Source organism: Pezoporus occidentalis, unplaced genomic scaffold (genome assembly GCF_034315485.1).
Source record: "Pezoporus occidentalis ecotype Australia unplaced genomic scaffold, CSIRO_AGI_Poc_V1 ctg17, whole genome shotgun sequence".
Classification (NCBI taxonomy): Eukaryota; Metazoa; Chordata; class Aves; order Psittaciformes; family Psittacidae; genus Pezoporus; species Pezoporus occidentalis.
This window is the reverse complement of record NW_026913531.1, coordinates 2,653,825-2,676,124: the sequence shown is the minus strand read 5'-3', so window position 1 is coordinate 2,676,124 and position 22,300 is coordinate 2,653,825. Positions and strand designations below refer to the sequence as shown.

The window sequence follows — 22,300 nt, the reverse complement described above, 5'->3', positions numbered from 1 at the left end:
AATGCCCATCCAGTTCAAATCCAGAGCATCAGCTGAAAAGCAATTTTCACTGGGAAAGCGTGCTCAAGCACTCATTGTGGAAATGGGACACCAGTACAATACAAACATAATGGGTGAAAAACTCCCAGTCTTGAGCCTTTGGTTCCATGTTTGACTTGGTTTTGCTGCTCCCTTTGCATAGGGGCAGTGTGTCTGGGGCAATCATTGAACTGGCAAATGTGAGGAAGAAACAGTTGCTGTGGAACTACAATCTGGGCTGTATAATAGCAGTTTTGAGAATCAAAGCTGCATTTTGATGGGTCCCTGCTCACAGTACAGCTTCTGGGATATGCACTAGCATAACATAAGGCTACTTTGCTGAGCCTGGTTTGGCATTTTAAAGCCGTCTTGCATCACATCACACTTAGATGGGTTCAGAAATGTGTTACTGTATTTGTAACAAAAAAAAAAAAAAAATCCATGGTCTCACTTCTTACCAAATCTTTTTAAGCCAGGCCACTGTCAACAACCACCAGCATTTTTCAGGCACATTACAGACTGTTCATCAACTTTCAAGTTGTGTGACTTCCTAAACTGAAAGATACATTTTCAGATATGACAGTAACAAGAATTACCACCTCCCTTTTCTTGTATTGATTTTCAGTATGCATTTTGCCCATTTTCTATTGATCCATTTACATGCATTTTTCACTTTTAATATTAAGCATTGATAGAACAGCAGTCAGGCTAAAGAAGGTCATTTCTCCAGTTGAATGATCATTTGGAATTATCACAGAATTATCTTCATGTAAATGTACTAGTGCATAAGATATCTAACATGTCATTAAGAACTCTAGAACTGTAAGAACTGTAGCAATGCACTAGAAAAGTTAAGGTTTGTGAAGCCTCTGATACTTTTTTCCCCTCCAAATTTTTTTATCCACAAATGCCAAATAGAATATTCCTACAACATCTGACAACATCAAGGTACCTGATGTTAAAAATCCCATGTCGTTTTCAGTACTGGCTTTTGCCCTGCTAACATTTTCTCTACATTCAAAGAAAGGATTCTATTTGATTAAGCCTCATAAACTATATGAGCTTATCAGATGAAAAAAAAAATCCAGGAAAACAATCATTGTAATGCTTGTATGATCAAATAGCACTGACGGCACTTAAATCTTTAGGTATCAAGTGCTTTCCTCTTCTCTTTCCACTAAGGAAAGCCTGATTAGGCAGTTCAAGTTTCCTGTTCTGAAAATGAGAAACTATTTGTTCTCTTACATCAAGTCCCAGATTTTTTGGCCTTTCAGAATGGAGTGATAGTTAAACTTAAAGGGTCTGCAATTTAACAGTTTCAACAGCTCAAAAGAGGTCTGTTACATTAATTTGGATCTCTCACAGCATATCAACTACTTGGCAACAGACAAAAAAGTAGTTCTTACTCTCTCCAACCCTCTTGACTTCAGTTTCTTCTAAGTCACTTCCAATATCTGTTCTGTTCAATACAGTGGGCAATGACAGCTCCAGAAAATGCAAGCAGGAAGATTAACAGTCATTATTTGACAGAAAAAGCCCAAATTCAGTAGACTGGTACATCACCGAGATGTACAGTTTTGTCCTAAACAGAAGGAAAGCCCTGGTGTTGAGCAGAATCCCTCAAAGAGTAGCATGAGCAACAGTGCCCAGCACAGTTAAAAGCAAACTAGTTTTGGGGCTGTCTGTGTCAAGCTTGTGCAGCAACTAGAGCCAAAGATCTTGGTCTTCATCTGCAGCTCCTTGACGCAACTGTAGTAAAGGTTACGCTCATGTAAGATCATTTCCTGATATGTCAAGGAAAAAAAAAAAGCTGAACTTTTATGCAAACTAAGATTAAGTCAGTTAATTGTAAATAGCTCATAAATTAGCATATTCGAATAAGTTTTAAGTAGGTTAGTATTGTGTCTGAAAGCCTGTTCTGAGTTAGTTGTATCTTGTTAGTGAAGCAACACCTTCAGTTTTTCCTACTAGCCTGTCTCTCTAGTTCTTTTTCCTTCCACAAGAAAGTGTAGAGAAATAACAGACTGCTGGCTCCACCTTATTCCCATACTCCATCACTCAGATCACTTACTGCTTGTGGGGATTCCTAACCTCCATCTGTCCTCAAGCAGGGCTCCTATTCCTCTTAGCTTCTTTAAACTGTTCTTTCCTGACATCATCCAACATTTTCAGAAAACTCCATCTGAGCTCCAGCCACCTTCCATGACCTCATACCTTTTTCCAAAGCTTTCTTCATCTGGCTTGGACTCTGAAGTAGAAACTAAATTGCTACATTCTTCAAGAGCTGTAGGAGGTGTGGCTGGTTTTATCTATCCCACAACAGAGGTACTTTCAAAAGACAGATGCAGTTATTCTCTTGCACTCTTATTAGAAGAAAACTAGCTTGTTTCTAGCAATGGAAGTTAGCAACAAATTTTCCTTAAGACATACAAGCCATACGATCTAGACAGCCATACAATCTAGACAGTTCCCAGCAAATGAGAGACTGTCAAAACTCAAGCCTCACAGCAGTAATACCAGGTTACTTGAGTAAGAACCGCCTCAAATACAGCAAACCAAGCTATCTGTACCTTCCTATATATTTAATGTAAAGAACACTCTAGATATCTTCAGTGAAGATTATTTTTTCTGTAACTGTCTTTTTTATCTAACAATGACTACCTGAAGTCTTGTGTTACTCAGTTTAATCAATCCATGTTTTTGAGTCTTGGAAACCAAACTCCCCGTCTTCATGAAGTCGTATTTCTTCTGTGAGCTAATATAATGATACCCTGCGAAGCACAGGTTTTAAGTTCCATAAATAAAGGAAGGTTACTAGGGAGTGTTTTTCATGCTGTAAGTAACTTATGAGAATTTATTTAAAAAATATTTTGCTAATACAAATGAAATCGTACAAAATCGTAAGCTTTCTTATCCCCACTTAAATATTCAGCAGTAATAGTTCTAGTTTTGTAACAGACTTAAGAGTTAGTATCAACATGGCTTTTGTTAGTTTTGTAATAGACAAAAGTCACAAAGAATGCCCCTACCACAGAATACACCGAAGGAAACTCTAGCTGCAGGACAAAATATATTCTACACATTGCTTCTACTCCAAAGCGGTCAAACGTAACATTCTCTTGGGTAAATACCTAATATTGCTTTCCAGACCAGAACTGCATCTGTCCACTTCAATGAAGTAGAAAAAGCTCTGCTCTGGTGCACATAAGCCCTTCTGACTCATCCACTTATCAAGTCTAGTTGAGGTTGGGTTGCTTGTTTTGTTGTTTGGGTTTTTTTTCCCTTCCATCACTGGAAAAAAGAAATATTTTAATCAGAAAATCTGGAACTCTTATTATGAGGAGATTCCAGTTGTGCGCATCAAGTCTTACCAATTTCAGTCCTCCTGTCAGTGTCTGTATTGACTTGAAGGTACCGGTTTTTGATGAAACTGACCTGGTTTTCAGTTTTGGCAAGGCTCACGGATAAGTTAGATACAAGAATGTTAACAGGGTTGCTACGTATGCACACATGAATTTTAGATTCACACCAAAGCTCTGTGCAGTCAAACTATCTTCACTAGTGTGAACATATCGCCTTTGTCCATCATGCACACAATCATGCCAAAGAGCACAACAATGGTGGCTTAATAGAAAGTATCTACACCACAGTTTAGGCAGAAAGTGAAAAAATGCACCAGGACAGGTCTGTATCAAAGCCATCTATTATTTCAGAGAAAATAATTAAAAAAAAAAAAAATCAGGTTGAAGACAGCACACTTCTCTTACACAAACTGATGAGTTACTACTACTCCTTTTGTGCATCAGAACATACCCACAACATTCAATGCATTCATATGCAATACTAATTCTACCCTTCAGAGAAAGGAAGGCCAAGGAATATTCTACTTTGTCACAGACATCACCTTTACTGTTTTTCCAAGCATGACAACTTAAGTAAAAAAGTCAAGAGCACAAAACATTTTGAAGTTCCAGCTACTACTATCTGTGTCCCTTGTGAAAGTACTTTGTACACCTTTTCTGAAAACCCTCCACCCAAAACTTAAGTGGGCTTCAAAACACTTTACAAGAGAAACAGCAAGTCAGGAGTAAGTTCAGTTCCATCTAGTATGCCCAGAGTTACATCTTGCAAGTTTCATATCTTCCATTTAATCACTCCAAATCAGAAGCAGTCCTAGTTAATGCCAATTCTTTAGTTCACTCAAGTCCTGCAATATAGGGTGTGTGGGGGAAATATGCTCATTAATAATTTATAATGCTGTGTTGGAGACAAATGCATTAGTGAAGCTTAAGTGTTTCCCATGCATCTGGTTTACTGGCTACCAGATGATGAGGGCTACAGCTGCTTTGACTTTGGGTGATATTCTGAGAGGCCAAAGTAACTGCAGAGGCAAGATATATGCATGCACCAAGTGTTTTAGCTGGGAGTCAAACACCTCAATGATAAACAGCAGTCTATGGAAGCATTCTCTTCCCACTAAGGTGATACTCTAAATACTGCTGCTTGCCAGAAAAGGCTTAAAAAAAAAAAATACTGTAGCTATGAATGTACCAAAAAAAGCTGGTTTTTTTTCAGGTATGGGGATAGAATGAACAATTCAACAATACACATGAATAGCTTGCATCTTTCACTGACTTATTCACTTCACAACTACTGACAAGACTGATGTACATATTTCCGCACCTGCAATTGTAAAAGCAGATAAAATATTTAATATGTAATTTACAATGTATTTTACCAGCTTGGCATACAGAATGAACAGAATATATCAAAGTAGTTGACAATTATAGGCTTGTGGAGGCCCTGCAAAAATATTACTTCAGATATCTGCTAATTTAAAAAAAATCAGTTTGCATTTTAGAAGTGATACAGTTCAATCTACCACAAAATACAAAGAGCTGCAAAACGTATACCATTCCAACAACAATGTATATAAGTTATTAAATAATGATCTGATTTAAAAGAATATAAATGAAGCCTTTAAGTAGGTCTTTTCTACATGCATATTATTCCTCATTAACGAAAAATATGTAAAAAGGCCATTGGTAATTGCTTTGTTAACCACTGTAGAAAATGCCAATTCTCTGGTCACAGATGCCACTAGTTTAGCACTTAAGGTCTTTGCAGTGTTACATGTGATTACTTTTAAATACTGTTAATTCTATTACTCCATTGGTAAAGAACACGTGACTTGGAATATGGCAGTCTTCATATTGAGAGGGCAGTGAAGCACAGTTTTATAATTATCCAGAAGAACAGCACCCTCCACTGCTCTGTACTTGTGGCTCATCATCAATGATCTGTACACCTCGCCTTGCTATTCCTGACTGGCTGGAGCCATTGCCTCTTGCTCTTTCATCCACTTGAGCAGTTTCTATCATTCCTGTAAAGGAAGAAATGTATTAGATGATATTCCACTGCATTTTGATCCGAGACTTTGAGATCTTAATCCATTTGAGGTGCATGCACAAAGTTAGCAAGAGCAGTTCTATTTATTATCTGGAAGTAAGTACTTCTTAAAGTGATACTCTGGTACCACATGGCATAGCTGAAAGAACATACTTAAATCTTTTTCCTAAAGCACCAAACATCAGCAGCTCATGTTGACTAGGGACACTTTAGATGCTCAGATGCTCTAGAACAAACAACTTCAAAAGCCAGATTTACCCACCCATATCAAAAACTTCCTGTTAAGAAAGAAAACAAGAAACCCAACCCACATAGCACCCCACCCCACAAGACAAACCCTCAACCTACTCCTCAGACATTCAGGTGAAGTTTTGCTTAAACTCTTGTATCATAAGACAACAATCAATATGACAACTTCCTTGTATTACAACACTACCCTACACTGTGATTTTTAAAATTTGCTTAGACTGCTGTGTAAAATTTGGATCACCACAACTTCCAAGTTTATGATTTGTAATTGACATCACCTGAGAAAATCCTTGAAAGAGACTGAAGCAGAAGGTTTGAAGGAGGCAATAGTGAGACCCATCACATGAGGTTTGATTTGAGGTTACTATTTACACAAGTGAAACAGCAGTTAGTGCTCCAACAAATGACAAAGACATTTTTGGAGTAGAGCATGAAGTTGCAATATTGTAAGCACCCCATACATCAAGCTCCCAGAGCAGTTACAGTACACAAGTGGCTTGAAGTAGACTCAGATGAAGTAAGTTCTTAGGAATAGTTTACATTACATTATGGTTTTAAGCATTACAAAGCCTTAGCATTTTGTGAAAGAGCTCCTTACCAGCAAGCTAGGTAATACCTACTTTTACAAAGGTCAAGGAACAGTTCTTCAATTCCTTTGTTCTGTTTAGCTGAAGTATGATAATGTTTTGCTCCAACAGATTCAGCATACCTGTGGGAACAGAAACAGAACTCGATCATACTAAAAGGACTAAAACTTTCTAAGCTATTTTGCATGAAGCAAGGAGATGATCACAAAAGGTTTTATTCCAAGTTCAGAGTTAATCTACATGTGCTGCACAAAGGGAATTCTGTAGTTAAAACTGCTGTGACTGATGAAAAACACCAGATTAAATAAAGAAAAAATTCATGTTTAGAAATGAAACTAAACTAAAAAAAACCTAAAAGCATTGACTTTAACCATGTACAACTCTCAAACGATGCTTTGGTCAGTAAGGACATTCCAGGACTCTGATACAAACAGAACATTTAACACAGCAGCCAGCTAAGCACTGCTGGTTTATATTGCCAGTTATTGACACCATCACAAGTGTATTACTCCAGCATAATTCTGCAATGACTGTTTCTGTGAGTAATTGGCATGACTTACGTTTCTGCTTCTTGCACTGAAACGTGTCTCTCTTTTTCCAAGTCTATTTTGTTACCTGTTGGAAACAATTCAATCTTCAAGTCTTTGTACTCCAAAATTACCCAAAAAGAAGTAATCAGGTAATCACTGTACCCCATCATTTTCTTACAAGCTATCCCAGTAAAGATCTTACACAGGTCTCAATTTGGAACACAATGATATGATTTAAAAATCTGCTTTCACTAAAGCATTTACAGGCAATGAAAAGGAAGTTCTACTTCTGTAGAGATCAAGATAGCTAAGTAACTCCATATAAACCACCAATTCAGCCTTCTGCTTTTCTTTCATAATTTATTAGCAGCTTATCCATGCTACAGAGCTAGTTTTTGTAGGATATCCTTACATCTATCTTCCTGAAAGTATTTTAATTACTAAATATGATTTTAAATCTAAATCCAGTATTTCTGTTGTGTTCTGTTTGAGCTGAAATACCCAAGTTTTAAGACTTGCTCCACTCCCCAAGCACTTGATTATGAAAGACAAGCATCCAGCCTATGCCACTGAAAACAGTAGAAAACATGACATTTGAGTACCTACAAAAACGATCATACACATTTGAGGTTTGTGTTTCTCTCTGTTGGACTGCAGTCTTCAGGTGTCTGTACCATGCACTTCTGACATGACGTATCATTAAATAGCTATTTTTTTTTAAATTAACTCTTCAATTCCTCAAGGTGACCTACAGAAACTTGTAGCTCCAACTGAACATTAAGTATCAAATTAACATAAACTTCACCACTTCACATGTACAAGCTGTCAAAGCAATGTTTGCAAAATGCTATTAATTAAAAGAAACATTTTTGATTCAGTCATTAGACTCGTGTTAAAAAAAGACTTACCTACTATACATAAACAGATTTCATTTCCCAACATTTTTCTTAATTCCTTAACCCAATTTTTTACCTGCAAAAAGAACAAAAGTTCATTCTCACTTGATATACTTACTACTAGCTTAGCTATTGTGGAACTGACTGATTTCCTTCATTAATCATTTACTCTAATCTGGAAACAAATGTGTTTAGAGCAACACAGATGGACAAAATATTCTTTATATAGCTATGCATGGCTCTTGTTCAGCAGCTGAAATTAAGAGCAAATGACATAAATAAAACAGTTCAATTACTCCAGAAATATAACTCACCACACTTGTGTTAGACCCACTCCAAAGAACAAGTTCACTGCAATGGTCACTTTAGGTCAGGCATGAGATGTTTTATCAACAGGCACTTACTGACAGATCACAAATGGTACTTTAAAGGCAGAGGTACCCGAACTGAGTAGCTCGGGCTACATTATAACAGATGTTTGTTTCCCAAGAGAACAGATGGGACAAGAGTGTCAGGTGATGCTATGTTAGCTGTTATCAATTCTGTTATCATGCTTTGAGGTTGTCTGATCAGTGCACTGACTTAGGGACTGTTATTTTTAGGGAATTAAATCATGACAAGAGGTGATCAAGAACCTAAAAATAGTTAGGATATACACAATACAGAGGTATGCAATAACTTCTGCCAATTAACCTTCCCTCTTTTTTTTCCAAGAGCCACAGAATTTTATTAAGTAGGGCTCCACATGAAAAGGAGTACCTTAAAGTAGTACTCAAGTCATTCCAATTCTGCAGATGGAAGGCAAGAGTTTAACTTTTAGCACAAACACTTTACTTGCCCTGCATCACACTATTTGAGTTACTTAAACTGTTGCACAACTATAGCCTTACACTACTTCTATCACTGCTAACCCAAGCCTTGCCCATACAACCACAGTTTCTTACTCCTCTATACTGAAGCCCTACTAGTTTTGACACAAGTTAATCGGAGACGAACTCACTTAGGAAACAGTGTCACCAGTTTTCAGCTGGAACATCTTATAGTGACAGCACAGATTTGACACAAGGGTGGTAAAAACCTCACCTGCTCAGAATGATCAACTAATATTGCTATAATTAGCCATAAAATTTAAGGGTTTGATGAGGATTTGAAGTCCAAATACCTATTACCACTGAAAAAGTAATGTTTCCACGATCATGTATTACAGAGTTCAGATCTGAAAAAGGTCATATCACTCAATATCCTTCAGTAATTTGGTTTATACATTAGAGATCAGTACTGTGTACTACCAGAACAGTTCTGGTGTATGTTTGTAGCCTGTCACATTAGATGGGAGGTAATTCACAACTAATTCTCTGATGGCCTTTGAATAACCTTGCTAGAACTTCACTAGACTGATAAAGTCAGCCTTCAACAGAAGGCTAGTAAGACATATACTTCTACTAAATTCACAAATGTAATATGTATTGCTCTTGCTGATAACAGAAGATTCCCATTTACACACACATACCACAGATTATCTTGCCGTTTACAACTCCCACAGAGGTAAGAACTGTCCAGTACCTTTTGAAAAGAGTCTTCATCTGTTATATCATATACTAGAATGGCACCATTAGAATCCCTGTAGTAGATCGGCCCCAATGCATGAAATCTTTCTTGACCAGCTGTATCCTGCATTTAATACACACTTGTTAGCATTTAAGACAAAGCAAACAATACTTCAAGAAACTCCAAAGACTTTGAAATTTTACTTTTATTAAGAAGTGCCTAACATTTGAGTTCTAATATGTCCAAGTAATTTTTCAGCAAAATAGAATATTTAGCTAGGGGAGGGAAAATAGGAAAGTAAACATACCCATATTGCAAGGTTTACTCTTTTCCCACCAATATTCAGCTTCTTTGTAAGAAAAGATGCCTGGAAAGTAAAACAGATGAGTTAAGTTTTACACACAAATGTCTCATTTGACTTCAGATTAATTTACTAATAAAAACATCTGAATCAATAAGAGACAGATTTCTAGATCAAAATACTCTTTAAGCCAGAAGGCTGAGTCAATACTAAGCCAGTTAGTCATTTTACTACAGTTTGCCAGGAGTCTATTCTAAATAAATTTGGCTTAAGCCAATCATTTACTACATCTTTTTGCTGTTGTTTTGAATGATTTGGGGAGGATAAGAGTTGTGTGTAAAGACTCTGAATTCACAACACTGATAAATCCAAGCTGACCTCAAAGCATTTCACAAGAGTGCACAAACTTTGGGTAGGAACCAGCCTAACTGGATTTTTGATTTGGAGGAATAAGACCAAGTAATTCACTACCATTGAGCTACTAAACCGAAATAAAACAGTTTTTCACTAAAAGTCTCAGAATATTGGCATTCTGCACATTTCCTTGTCTGTATCTTTTCCTTTTGCTGAAGTGAGCCCACAGCTCTCCCCATCTGTTTTGTGGGGCTTTTTTGGGAGCAATGGTGGGGTATGGGTCATGTTTCCCCCCCTCCCCCAACTGTTCATGAAGGCTCAGCAATATGCTTTTCAGCTAACACAAAAGCAAGCTGCAGGATAAGAAAAGCCCCAGAATAAGCATTCAAACTTCTCTAAGAGTTCTACTACACTACCTTCTGAAAATGTTTTACAGGACCAGAGTATATCACAAGGTTTATCCAATTTCAGCAGCCCAAGAGTATATCTGTTCTCCAAGCCTGCATAACCTACATTTTTAAACACCACCTCTGTTACCAAATGTATAATTCAGTGGCTAAAAAGGGGCATAATTTAATACAAGTTTAATAGTCTAGAACAAGGTCTGAAGGAGTCAATGCATTTGGAACCTGCTCTCATTGTTCCGCAAGCTAGCAGTGGCAGGTTATCATCACACAATTCAGTTGCCAAGGGTTTCTGACTTTTGCCTTAAATTATACTCAGTTTTCCTTTCAGCTTCACCTCAACTTGCATTTGGCTACAAACAAGAGCTCAGGGTATTTTACAGTACATTCATCCCAGATGATTTTAGGCTGGAATCTTAACAGTTCAACATGAGCTCTCTCTTATCAGCACTCACCAGACTACTGATGTGCATGTAACAAGTGTCATAGGCCACATCAGCTGCTTGATCCAGCTTACTGCTTAACTACACAAGCAACCAGCACACACATGTACTGATAGCTCAATTTACACCAGCCTAAACTGCTATCAAAGCACCTCTCTGGAGCAAAGCCTGTATTACAGTTAAAGTCATCCAACACTCAGCTGCTAGAGTAGGTTCTGGTCTTCAGCTACTTCCCCAACATCAAGTCTGGTATCTGTATGACCTCAGGTGAGACGATTCACAAAACTTCTCTTTTCAAAGTAAATAGTACGTTCCTCTAAAGCTTTCCATGAAGTCTGATAAACACAACAAAGAGAAGGCAGACTAGAGAAACAAAAAACACTTAAACTTTCCAAAAGGAGACAGCAAAGAACTAATTATAGCCATTGTATTAGACGCAACTAAAGCATTAATGCTACTCCTGCAGTCTACAGTGAGGAGGCGTAAGTCAGCTTCAGAAAAAGCTCTAGACAGCATGTTAAAAGTATTTAACACTCCAGCCAACTCATAACAAATATCTTAACAGCAAAGTTAACAAACAGATCTTACACATCAGGAAAGCTTTAGTTCTTTAATCAGCAACTCTGAGAAGTTTATGGCTTTCAGCTAGCTGTCCTTAAGGTTTATCTTATCAGTGCCTTGTCCTCATATCATAATTTGTTCTACTACACCACAGTTTAAAAGCCAAAAGCTTAGACGTGACTTCAGAAGTTTTGATCCATCAACTCTTGGGCCACATTAAGAGAAGATATGGTTAGACACAATGAATCCAGCTTACCTAACACTGCTGTACTGCACTACTTGATACTCTATTATGAATCTTAAACAAAAAACTCTTTTGAGCATTGTTTGCTTTTGTCACAACACTGACAATCAGACCTGTTCAGTTGATATGAATTTCACATAAGTGACCAAGAATCACATTTCTGAACCAAAAGACAGAAAAATCCTTCACAGGAACAGAGTTTATATTAAAAAAAAAAACAAACCAAAAAACAACCAACCAAAAAAAAAACCACCACACAGAACTCCACATCCATAAAGTTACATCATCATGGCTATAGACATTAGCCCAATTAATATCACAAATATCTTTGGGGATAAGCCTACTTTAATATTTGCTCTGTCAGATAAAGGTAAGTATCACCAGTCCTTTGGGTCATCACAGCTTTTGATAGCAATACTGTCTTTTTAGCACTAAGTATTTCCTTTGCTATATACCCAAGTATTAGAGGACCCATACATTCAAGTAAGGCTTTTTAGTATCTTCTGAACAAAGCAAAAAACAAAAACAAAGACTAGAGCAAGAGTATTTAGCACTGGGCTATTGTACTTGCTGTCTGTGTTAAAACTTGATGAATTTGCACCAATCAAGTTTTAGACTAAAGTCTTAGGCCCTTAACCAAAATAAAGAGTGACAATCCTGTATCAGTTAACCAGATTGCAAGCAAGTTTGTCTAAAAAGTTTGTCAGACAACAGGACTAGAACCCAGTTTGAAGTAATCATGGTTAGTAATGAACAGAAGGCTTTGTGAACATGTTGTGAGAAACAGTCAATACTACATTACAGATTAAATGTTTCATTCTTCTTTACTGTGTTCATATACTTGAACACTGTTAGCAGATTCTGTTACTGAATTAATAGGTACGGGCAAGTTTGTTGTATTTACTATCAGTAAAGTTGGGTTTACAGCCACAGTGACAAACCACCCAATATTTACCTAATACCCCCCCCCCCCCCCTTTCCTTTTGTCTCATAGAAGAGCAAGGCTACTACTACTTCACTTACTATGCCCTCAGAAAGGAAAAAATAATCAGGTGGACTTACAACTCTGGCTGGAAAGTCAGTTCACCTGACTATTCAATCCAAATAAATGAATCAGGCAAACTGATTGAAACCACTAGGGGGGAACCCAAAACAGAAGGAAAAACCTAACTACTGTTTAGGGATAGGTCAGGAGCTCCTTTGGAAAAAAAAAAAAAGCTGCCAAGAGGTCAAAGCCTTTGAAATTCAGACAGTGTAGACAGCATTAGGTAATTATATACAGGATTCAACATTTTTTCTAATCTCCCAAGAATTTACTAAATTGAGTCCCTACAGATTGAAGTCCAAGTTGTGTCTTGACTTACAATCAGTAAGTCATAAACAAAATGCCGTATTATTTTCATTACAATGACAATTCATTTTTGCTAGGCCTTTCAAAACCCCACAAATATGTGAGACCACAGTTAATTCAAAGGTAAGTAAACTCAAACAGCTCTTTAAAGCAAGGTACTAATTTTGGTATTTGGCTCTAGTGTCTTATGACTGGTCTGAAGACTACTTTCGCACTTAAAAGGATAACGAAATTATAAGAGCTAAAACTTCATTGTCTTCATGTGCCTATAGAAAGATTTATTTTGTTTTTTTCTTCTAAGAGCTCAGTTTCAAATGTTTATCAGGCCCTGTTAGGAGTTGATAAAGGGACCTGAGTAGAACATAAGGAAGACCCAGCTGGTAAAAATTCTCTTGAAAGTCACTTTAGTGTATGTCACCTGCCCCTTGACTGCTTCATCTTCAGCAGAGGCAACCAAGGCATACAAACTGCATACAGCACTGAACCTCCTTGCACTGTCATCCCCTTGCTCCCAGCCCCAGCTCTCTTAGACAGCCAATACAGCTTTTCCAGGTTATGCAAGTCCATCGCAGCAATCAGGATCCATATACCATCAGTGGGTCTCTTGGGTTGGATATTTAACAGCGCACCACACATTTTAAAGATTAGCACACAGAAGCTCTATTTATCTTGAATAATTAACAAAGTGTCTACCCAAATTAAAAAAAATGCCAGGAGGTTTATTGGAGCAATTCCAGCATAGTTCACTTGATACTAATTTATAGCTCAGAATTATTTTATCCAGACAAGCACTGATCTCAATATTTCTGTGAATGGGAACCAATTTTAACTGTCCCATCAGATCTGAAAACACATTTTGGATTGCATTAATTACCTGCACCAACCTTTTCTGCATCAGTTTGTTCACATTATTCTAGATAAATGTCAGCTTCTGTGAGTCAGTAGCTACTTTAAATTTAATTTCAATATGCAGGTTATCAGTATCTTGATACGACATGATGCTAACATACACGACTTGATTCTAACATACCTACAGCAACACATCCCAACAGCCTCCTAACCTCAAAGGAAGTTCCAGCTCACCATTTCCCTCTAGCTAGCATTTAGGGAAAGAGGGCACAAAGAAAAGAGAAACAGCTCCCTTTCACTAAAAGCCATCTGTAACCAGCACAGAAAGAAACTCTCCCATTTGGTGAGTTTCACAGGTACACAGGTTAACTTCAAAACAGAATAATACTTAAGTGTTAGAACTCTGATATGAAAGTACAGATATACATTAAAGATTCACACTGACCAATTTAAAGACTTCTTGTGCTCACCTCCATCAATGGGCTCATACTGCAGGAAGCACCAGCCAACATCACTAAATAAGTTTCCAGAAAGCTACACTGTCACCACCCTTTTTGTTGCGGTCATATTGGAACTAAGCACTATGCAATAGTTTCTCTTATTCTAAAAGAGAGAACACTGTATGTGGAGAGCCTCTTGTCTCAATATTTAGTGATCTTTTCATGTGATTCATCACTGTGTCTCCTTTGCTGAATCAGGAGCTAAGTATTTACCTAATTTTGGCTTTACTGGAGCAAAATAATTTGGTACAGAACTCTGAACTGATGCTGTGAAACAAAGCCACCTTATCAGAGTAAGACTTCTATCTTAAGAAAAAGGATGTTTTGCAAAAATATCACTTCATTGTTTAAAAAATAAGATAAGGAGAAACTAGGATATCTGAAAAAAGACTTTTAATTTGCTAGTGAAAGAACTTAGTCCAACGTTTTTCTGGAACTGTAAAATGTAGAAAAACAAGAATAATTAAGGTATTTCACAACTCTGTTATGTAAGGCAAGATTCAACAGCAACTGACACAGTATTTTACAATCAATAAGAAGTATACGTATCTAAGGAGGCAAAGAACAAAAAAAGCAAATGAGCTAAGAAACAGTGCAGTCAGTTAAAAGATACAGGTATCAACGAGAAACCTAATCACAGTGGAGAACCAAAATTTCTGTATCAGGTGCGGGCATGTGCTTCCACTTCTCCACAAGCACAAGCACACACACCCCTCTCCAGAGAGTCAAAACCAAAAGCTTTACAGCCACAGTATCTAGAGATGTTTTCCTGCCAGCACTTTGGAGATTCTTAAAGGTCTGTTTTCCAACATTTGTGACCCAAGTCTGTATTCCAATTTTAGATTTTCCAATACAGATTTAAAGAACATGGTTAACCAAAACAAACAACCCACCCTCCTAAAAAGGCACACAAAAACACCCACAAACTACGGACTTGCATTAACATGACAAACTACTCGGTTCCTTTCTTTTTATATGGAAAAAGAGAATTCAGCTATACCCAATCACTTTTATGGCCTTTAAGCAACTGTTTGCTCAATGCTACACTTCAGCTGTAGTTGTAATTCTTATGGGCTACCAGTCATTTCTATAGCATAGCAAATATCAGTTACCTCTATGGCAATCAGAGCTACAATCAGCTTTCCCTAATGCCACACCACGCCTAATAAACCTATGAACAGATTCATCCAACAATGAAGTATGAACATAGGGTAACAAAGCTTCAAAACATGTTAATTTTTTAGCTCTTTATAGCAAAAATGGGTATGTGTTTATGAAATATTTGCTGTATTGTTTCTAGCACATCTCTAATGTTCCTTTGCTTTTTAAGGGTAAGTTTCACTATTAAATACCCACGAGTTTCCCCAAGTATATACGAATAGCACACAACTACCCCAAGGCTTTCTTTCAGCATTACCTACTATTTATTTTCTTCTTCACAGATCCCTGAAAGTGCTCAAACGCCACTAGTGGCCCACACGATGGCAGGGCTTGTTTCTTTATTTAGAAAAGAAGTAAAATATCAAGAACAATAAACATTATAGTGCTAAAACCACACTTTCATACACATACAACTGCTAAGAAAGATTCTGTGCTACTGTAACTACAAATAAAGAAGTAAAGCAGAGACATCCTGAAAGACTTAAACTTCACACTGTAGGTCGTATGTTAAAACATGTTTTCTGAGACCATGTACAATATAAGCATTTTATTCTCTACCATGGCATACATACCATTCAGCACTAGCAGGTAATGAAAAAAACATTACTTTCAAGCAGACACCCTGCCACATTTTTAGTTCTTTATAAATTAGCAGAGCAAGAAACAAGCCAAATTCGTGCAGCTAATGTGACAAGCAAGCCTTAAGAATCTTTCCTGTTACTAGATCATAAGCCCTAATCTCATAACCCATTTTGTAAAAGCTGGTCTCTTTAAACAGCAGTATTTAGGTAGCCCAAGTATTCAGATCCGAGAACATGAAAAAGACTATAATTAACAGAAATGCAGCACATATGAAGCACTTAGTCATCAGTCCTATACCAATGACAATAACACTACTTTCAAATCATACTTCCCAAGATTCAACTGAAGGCATTCAAGTACATAACTAGAAAGAAAAACCGAGCAGTTAGTATTCAGAACAGAAACACGTCCTTTAAGTATCGAAAGCTTAAGTCTGAGGAGTAAACAGCACCAGGAAATTAGCTTCCAGCAAACTCGGCAGCGGACAGCCACCATTTAAAGCGCAGCAGTGATCACTCCGTCCACCGTTAAGCGGTAAACAAGACGGCAAACACCGAAACACTAGTGCGGGTTTAAGGACCAACCCTTCCCGGGCACTAGGGCGGAAGGGGCAGGCCGGTGAGCGCCGAACACAGAGACGTAGGGGCAGCTGGCACCGGCAAGCAGCCCTAGAAGGCGCGCAGGGCAAGAGGAGAAAAGCAATGAGTTCCTCCCCCCCACCCTGCCTCGCCTCAGCCCGGTGGCTGCGAGCCAGGGCCCCCCACCCGCCCGCCCCCAGCTCGGCCCGCACCTGCAGGGTGGTGATGTGCTTGTCGTTGAACTTGTTCTCGCAGTAGCGCAGCACCAGAGAGGTTTTCCCCACGCAGCCCTCCCCGAGCAGCACCACCTTGAAAGAGAAGGTGCGGCCCCCGGCCGCCGCACCGGCCCCCGCCGCCATCCGCGCCCCGCAGCCGAGTCTAGCCGGGCCGCCGCCGCCTCACATCAACGGTCTACACCGCCGCCCACCGGGACGGGGAACTCGCGACGGAACAGGAGGAGGGCCCGAGGGACGGGAGCTAGACAGGGAGCGATGGAAAGGAACCGCGGAACCCCAGGGAAGGCGGTAGGGGAGGAAAGACACCCAGAGCCACAACGGTACCCCCAACCGACAGCCCCGCTCCCCCTAATGGCGTCTTCTTCCTCCTACGTCAGGCGCCGCCCGGTCACGCGCACCACCCCGTCCGCCAATGGAAGGCGTGGACGCGACGGCGGCGAAAGGCCCCGCCCAAGGGCCTCTGAGGAGAGGGGCGAGGAGCGGGGAGGGGCGGTGCGGTGCGGGGCCTCCAGCAGAGCGAGGCGGAGCCGGGCGGCAGCTCACCTCCTGCTCCGCCGGCCCCGGTGGCCTGCCTGGGATCGGTTGGGTTCAGCGCTGCTGCGTGGGTGCTTGCACGGCGGCGGGAGCAGCGGTGCGAGTAAGTGTACGTGCCTGACGGCAGCTCTGCGGGCGGCGGCCTCCTCGCTGGAGGGGCAGGCCGTCCGGCGCGGACGCGGAGGGTGAATCACCTCCCGACAGCGGCTGGATTTTTCCACTGCGCATAAAGGGCAGCCAGAGATGCGGCTGGGGCGAAAGCAGCTGCTAGCAGCGGCCGGCCTCTGTGGAGGGAGCTGCTCTTCAGGCCCGTCCCAGGAAACGCCCTGAGGGGAACGACTTGAGGAGCGCCGAGAGGGCAACGCCGCAAGCCCGAGCGTGACACACAGCTGTGCCGTGCCATAGAATAATAAGACAGTTTGGGTTGGAAGGGACCTTAAAGCTCATCCAGTTCCAGCCCCCAGCCATGGGCAAGGACACCTTCCCCTAGACCAGGTTGCTCCAAGCCCCATCCAACCTGGCCTTGAACACTGCCAGAGATGGGGCAGCCACAGCTTCTCTGGGCAACCTGTGCCAGCGCCTCAGCACCCTCACAGGGAAGAGCTTCTTGCTAATATCTAATATAAATCCTGTTGGTAGAGATAGAAACCCATGCAAGATTTACAAGTGCACCTGAATTTGCTTTTACATGTCATATTGAGGCTTTCTAATGCAGCCCATATATCTACCAAGCATCTCCCTGTGAGCAGAAGCCAAATCCTCTAAAACCAGATTATAAACATAGCAAGCACAGGTTTTGTTCCAACTTCAGTGTCCCTATTCATATGAACTAAGTTATATGAGTCTCTAAATGTTTGCAGAAAACCTAGCCCATGGTTAAGTGCTGTATGAGATGTAGGAGCAGGTGATGAATAAAGCACAAGAAAAATGTTGAGTTCCATGACTATAAGGGTCTGGTAGTGTTTCATTCATTCAAGAGCTAGTAATTGCCTTGTAAAACTGGACATCATTCCTTAGTTAAAAGCAATCCTCACAAACCAAAGTGCTGCAGCTTAACTTCTCTCTACGGATCATTTAGTGGTAAGAAAAATAATGCTTATGGAAAGGCACCATAGTGCAATTTCCTTTTTATCTTGTCAAAGAGTATTAATGCTTTGTTGTGTGAGAAAGAGTAGAGGAAAGTACATAGAACAAAGATCAAATTTCCTGAAGCAAGAAGCCTCATTACTGGATAGTGTTATGTTCACATACAAAGTGGATTGGTTTTATTTTCTCAAGACATAAATAATACTTCTATTTTATCCAGGTGTAAATAAAGGGACTAGGACAAGGAGGAAAAAAAAACCCAACACAATGCTAACACAGTCGACAGGAGTATCTTCCTTTCAATAAATTCCCGGTTTTGTTAGCACATAGGGGGCTTCAGCAAGTTACTATAAAACTGTCTTGCTGTAAAGCAATGCTTGCTTCTCCCAGTCATGCCTTCTGTGTACAGGCAGTAAAACTGACTGGCATGTTAGTTATTCTTCTTTCAGGCTGAATGGAAGGAGAAGGTAAGATCAGGCTCAGGTTGATTAAGGTTGCCAGAAACAATGGAAATCATTGCTCATGAGGAGGAGGTGCTTGCAGGGCCCAGCAGATTGAGGCTTTCCTGGATAGCTGGTGACAAGTGCATCTGCTGAAACACAGGGCTGTATGGAAGGAAGTCTTGAAGACTGCTAGCGAAACAGTTTCCTGTTCTTGTAGCTTTTTACTGTTTTCAACAAAAGCAGGTTCTGTACATATCTTCCAGAGAGAAAAAAGCTGAAGCTTAGAAAAGGGAACAGGAGAGACACCCTCTGTGAAGTCCGTATGCTGAATGCACCTGTAAACACTGTTTTCCTAACAGAAAGCACAGCAAAGTGTAAGGCACCAACTGAAGCTCAATCCTGCAGGCTGTCTCTCCAGGAACCCTCTGCTGTGCTGCAGTCAGAGGATGCATCTTCCCACTGACAGTTGGCTGCTGTGAATAACTGCTGTATTCTCTCATTTCTGTTTTCTTCTGTCTCACCAGGAGCCTGTGATTACTGTTTTGTTGTACAAGAAGTCCTGTGCCTTCCAAAACTTCAGCTGCCAATACTAAATGATATTAAAAGGCCCATCTGTCTGAGAACAAAAAATTCTGTCAGAGCTACCTGAAGCATCGTATTTCTCTGTAATCTGATACCTATGACTTATTAAAATCTGAAGGTTTAACTATCTGTGGAAGATATCAAGTTACTTTATTTTAATAGTGTTTACTTAGTTTGTGAAGTGTGCATTTTATTTCAGAGTATTTGAGAAGACAATGCCTCTTTCATTTAACTTTGTGTGCTTCCTCTTTTTACATAGCTTCCTAAAAATAGTTTTACAGACCTCCTGTTTTGCTGATGATATCTGCATGAAAAATGCCTTTTGAGGCATATTTTCTATTTCACAAATAAACTACAATACCCTATATGTTATTATACCAAACCAAATTGTGCCATTGTATCCATTGCCATTACTTTTTATCATTCTTGGTCAGAGTCTACTCCACCTTTTTACTTCACAGGCAGCATCATCTCTGAAAGTGAAAATCATACCCTTCTTTCATCTTGCATTACTAAGTGTCCTTATAAAAGTGTGGGATGTTTTAATTTCACTGTAAGCTTAAATGCTTGTAGCTGTATGGAGGAGATACCCTAGTTGGTCGAACCTACAACTTGAACACCTCCTGTGCCATTGGCAACACACAACTAATTTCTGGGATAATTGCAAGTTTCCTTTAAATTATAAAGGTGGCAGTTGTTTTGCAGATAATGTCACTCTTATATTTGCATTTTTTCCCTTGGAATGTAGCTCTGAGCATAATATTGTTTCAGTAAAATGCTCTGAGTTTGTCCAATTTACTTGGAAAAGAAAAATAGAATGAAATTTCAACCAAATAATGTATAGTTGTGTAAGATCAAATGATTCCTTGAAACTGTATAGATGTCCATAAAAGCAAGAAATCAGGAAAATAAAAAAACAAACAAAACCCAATCAAATAAACAAAAAAAACCACCAAAAAACCACCAAAAAAAAAAAAAACCCTGCACAAAAAATAACAACAACAAGAACAAAACCCCAAAACACTTAAAATAAAGTTAGCAATACTGACTCAGTTCTGTCGGAAAAGAGAGATGCTCAGAATGAAATATGTGCATTTGCCCTTCTGATGTGACTGATAAAAACATCTGTCTAGACAGAGAGACAGTGAACACTGTTCTGCCAAATGGTAATCACAGGTAACATCAACATCAATCAAAAATAATGGTATCTAGGGTGAGGTCAGTAGTTTGGGTTGTGTAAATCTATGATAATTCAGTAAGCACATGTGAAGAAAATTCAATGAAGTGCAAAGATGCAGTTTCATCCAAAAATAAAAATGACTTTTCATGTTCTGAAAATGAAGAATAAAGATAAAGAGCAAAGCATGTGAACCTGAAAAGAACAATTAATTCAAGAAGAATCTTGACCCAGAGGGATTTTTCTGAGCATGCTTTACCCACTCACCACTGAGAGCCTCTGTGTATCTGTGGGGATGTTCTTGACAGGTTCAGTAATGTCCTTAGAGGCTTTAATGTGGCATGAAATTTGTTTCTAATTTGTAGAAACAAGTAAAACATAGAATCTGATTTCTAGCTAGGAACCAGTGCCAGCAAGGGACAACTGGTATTTTTTCTTATCAAGGAAAAGGTGGTTATTTTTTAAAACTTCAGTTCTCTGTGTTGAAAAGGAATTGTAAATGACATTGCCCTTGGCATAAGTAGTTTTAAACCCTTTGCCACTTCAGATTATCTTTTTCATGCATTCACAGCAGCACAGATGGCAATGCCAAATACCATCCCCATGCGATCCTGATAGATCCACTCACTGACAAGCAGCATCCTGGACATGTGCTGGGAACAGCAAGCAGCATGCTGCTTCACCATTCATTTCTCCCCTGCTCTTGGCATTTTCCCTTGCAGGAACAACGGCTCTGCTCCAGCTCTAAATACTCTGTTCATTGCTTCTTCTCCTGCTCTCCCCGAAATGAACATCCCTTGAACTCTTTAGCAAAGGAAGAGTGGGGTGAAAGCAAGAGCAAATCTTGATGGCAAGGTGGAGCAATCAGCATCCTTAGAGTAAGCTTAGAGAAAGATGCTGGAGGTCTGAAGGGGGGGAGGGGGGACGAGGAGTGAGGGGAGAGGGGAAGAAAAAAGGAGGGACTCAAGTAGTCAGGTAAATGGTTTATTAATTTATTGCAATTCTGCTATTCCCTGGGAAAAGAAGGAAAGGAGAGGGAATAATGATCTGGGCTAAGAATGAGGAGGAAGTAAAACCCTCTCATTTTCTCCCCCCTCTCTCTTTTACATTCTTGCTCTCCTAGTCATACCTACAGTTTTTCTCCAGGTGCCTCAGTTTCGGCAAATTTGGCCATTATCTTGAATATGATTCACTGATTAGTGTATGTTTTTGAAGCCATCCATCTAAGTCGCTGCAGTTCTTGCTGTATTAATAATTAAGCTGTAATAATAATAATCTATGTGTTCTCTGACAACATTACTCAAAATTATGTGTGGGTGTGTTTTATTTATTATAGGAAATATATATTATGAAATATATATGATCTCCCTGGGGAGATCATTCCAGCGGCTGATTGTTCTCATAGTGAAAACTTTTCCTCTGGTGTCCGGCCAGAATCTCCCCAGGAGTAACTTGGGGCCATTGCCCCTTGTTTTTTCTGTGTGACTCTTTGTGAAAAGGGAGTCTCTGTCTTCTTTGAAGCCACCCTTTAAATACTGGTATCGCATGGAAACTGCGCAGAATCTCAAAGCAATGAAGAGGAAATAAATGGCAGTGTAACTCCTTCCAGCATTAATTCATGATCCCACTCTTCAGCCCTGTGTGGGGGCCCTGAGAGCAGCCCTGCTCTGGGAGGTT

The 22,300-nt window shown here is 39.6% G+C and overlaps 1 protein-coding gene and 1 long non-coding RNA gene across 2 annotated transcripts; one reads left to right on the top strand and one right to left on the bottom strand.

Moving 5' to 3' along the window:
• Positions 1-3,703: 3,703 nt before the first annotated feature.
• On the bottom strand, positions 3,704-17,092 carry RAB21 (RAB21, member RAS oncogene family). The gene is made up of 7 exons (XM_062613749.1): positions 16,778-17,092; positions 9,545-9,604; positions 9,253-9,360; positions 7,702-7,765; positions 6,824-6,878; positions 6,297-6,385; positions 3,704-5,401 (listed from the first exon to the last, which is right to left on the bottom strand). The coding sequence occupies exons 1-7, from the start codon at positions 16,922-16,924 to the stop codon at positions 5,262-5,264; spliced, it is 663 nt and encodes a 220-aa protein (XP_062469733.1). The 5' UTR covers positions 16,925-17,092; the 3' UTR covers positions 3,704-5,261.
• A 267-nt stretch (positions 17,093-17,359) lies between these two features.
• LOC134161166 (uncharacterized) lies at positions 17,360-19,575 on the top strand. The gene is made up of 2 exons (XR_009963853.1): positions 17,360-17,438; positions 19,128-19,575. It is a non-coding gene; the product is annotated as an uncharacterized LOC134161166 (long non-coding RNA).
• The last annotated feature ends 2,725 nt before the right edge of the window (positions 19,576-22,300 follow it).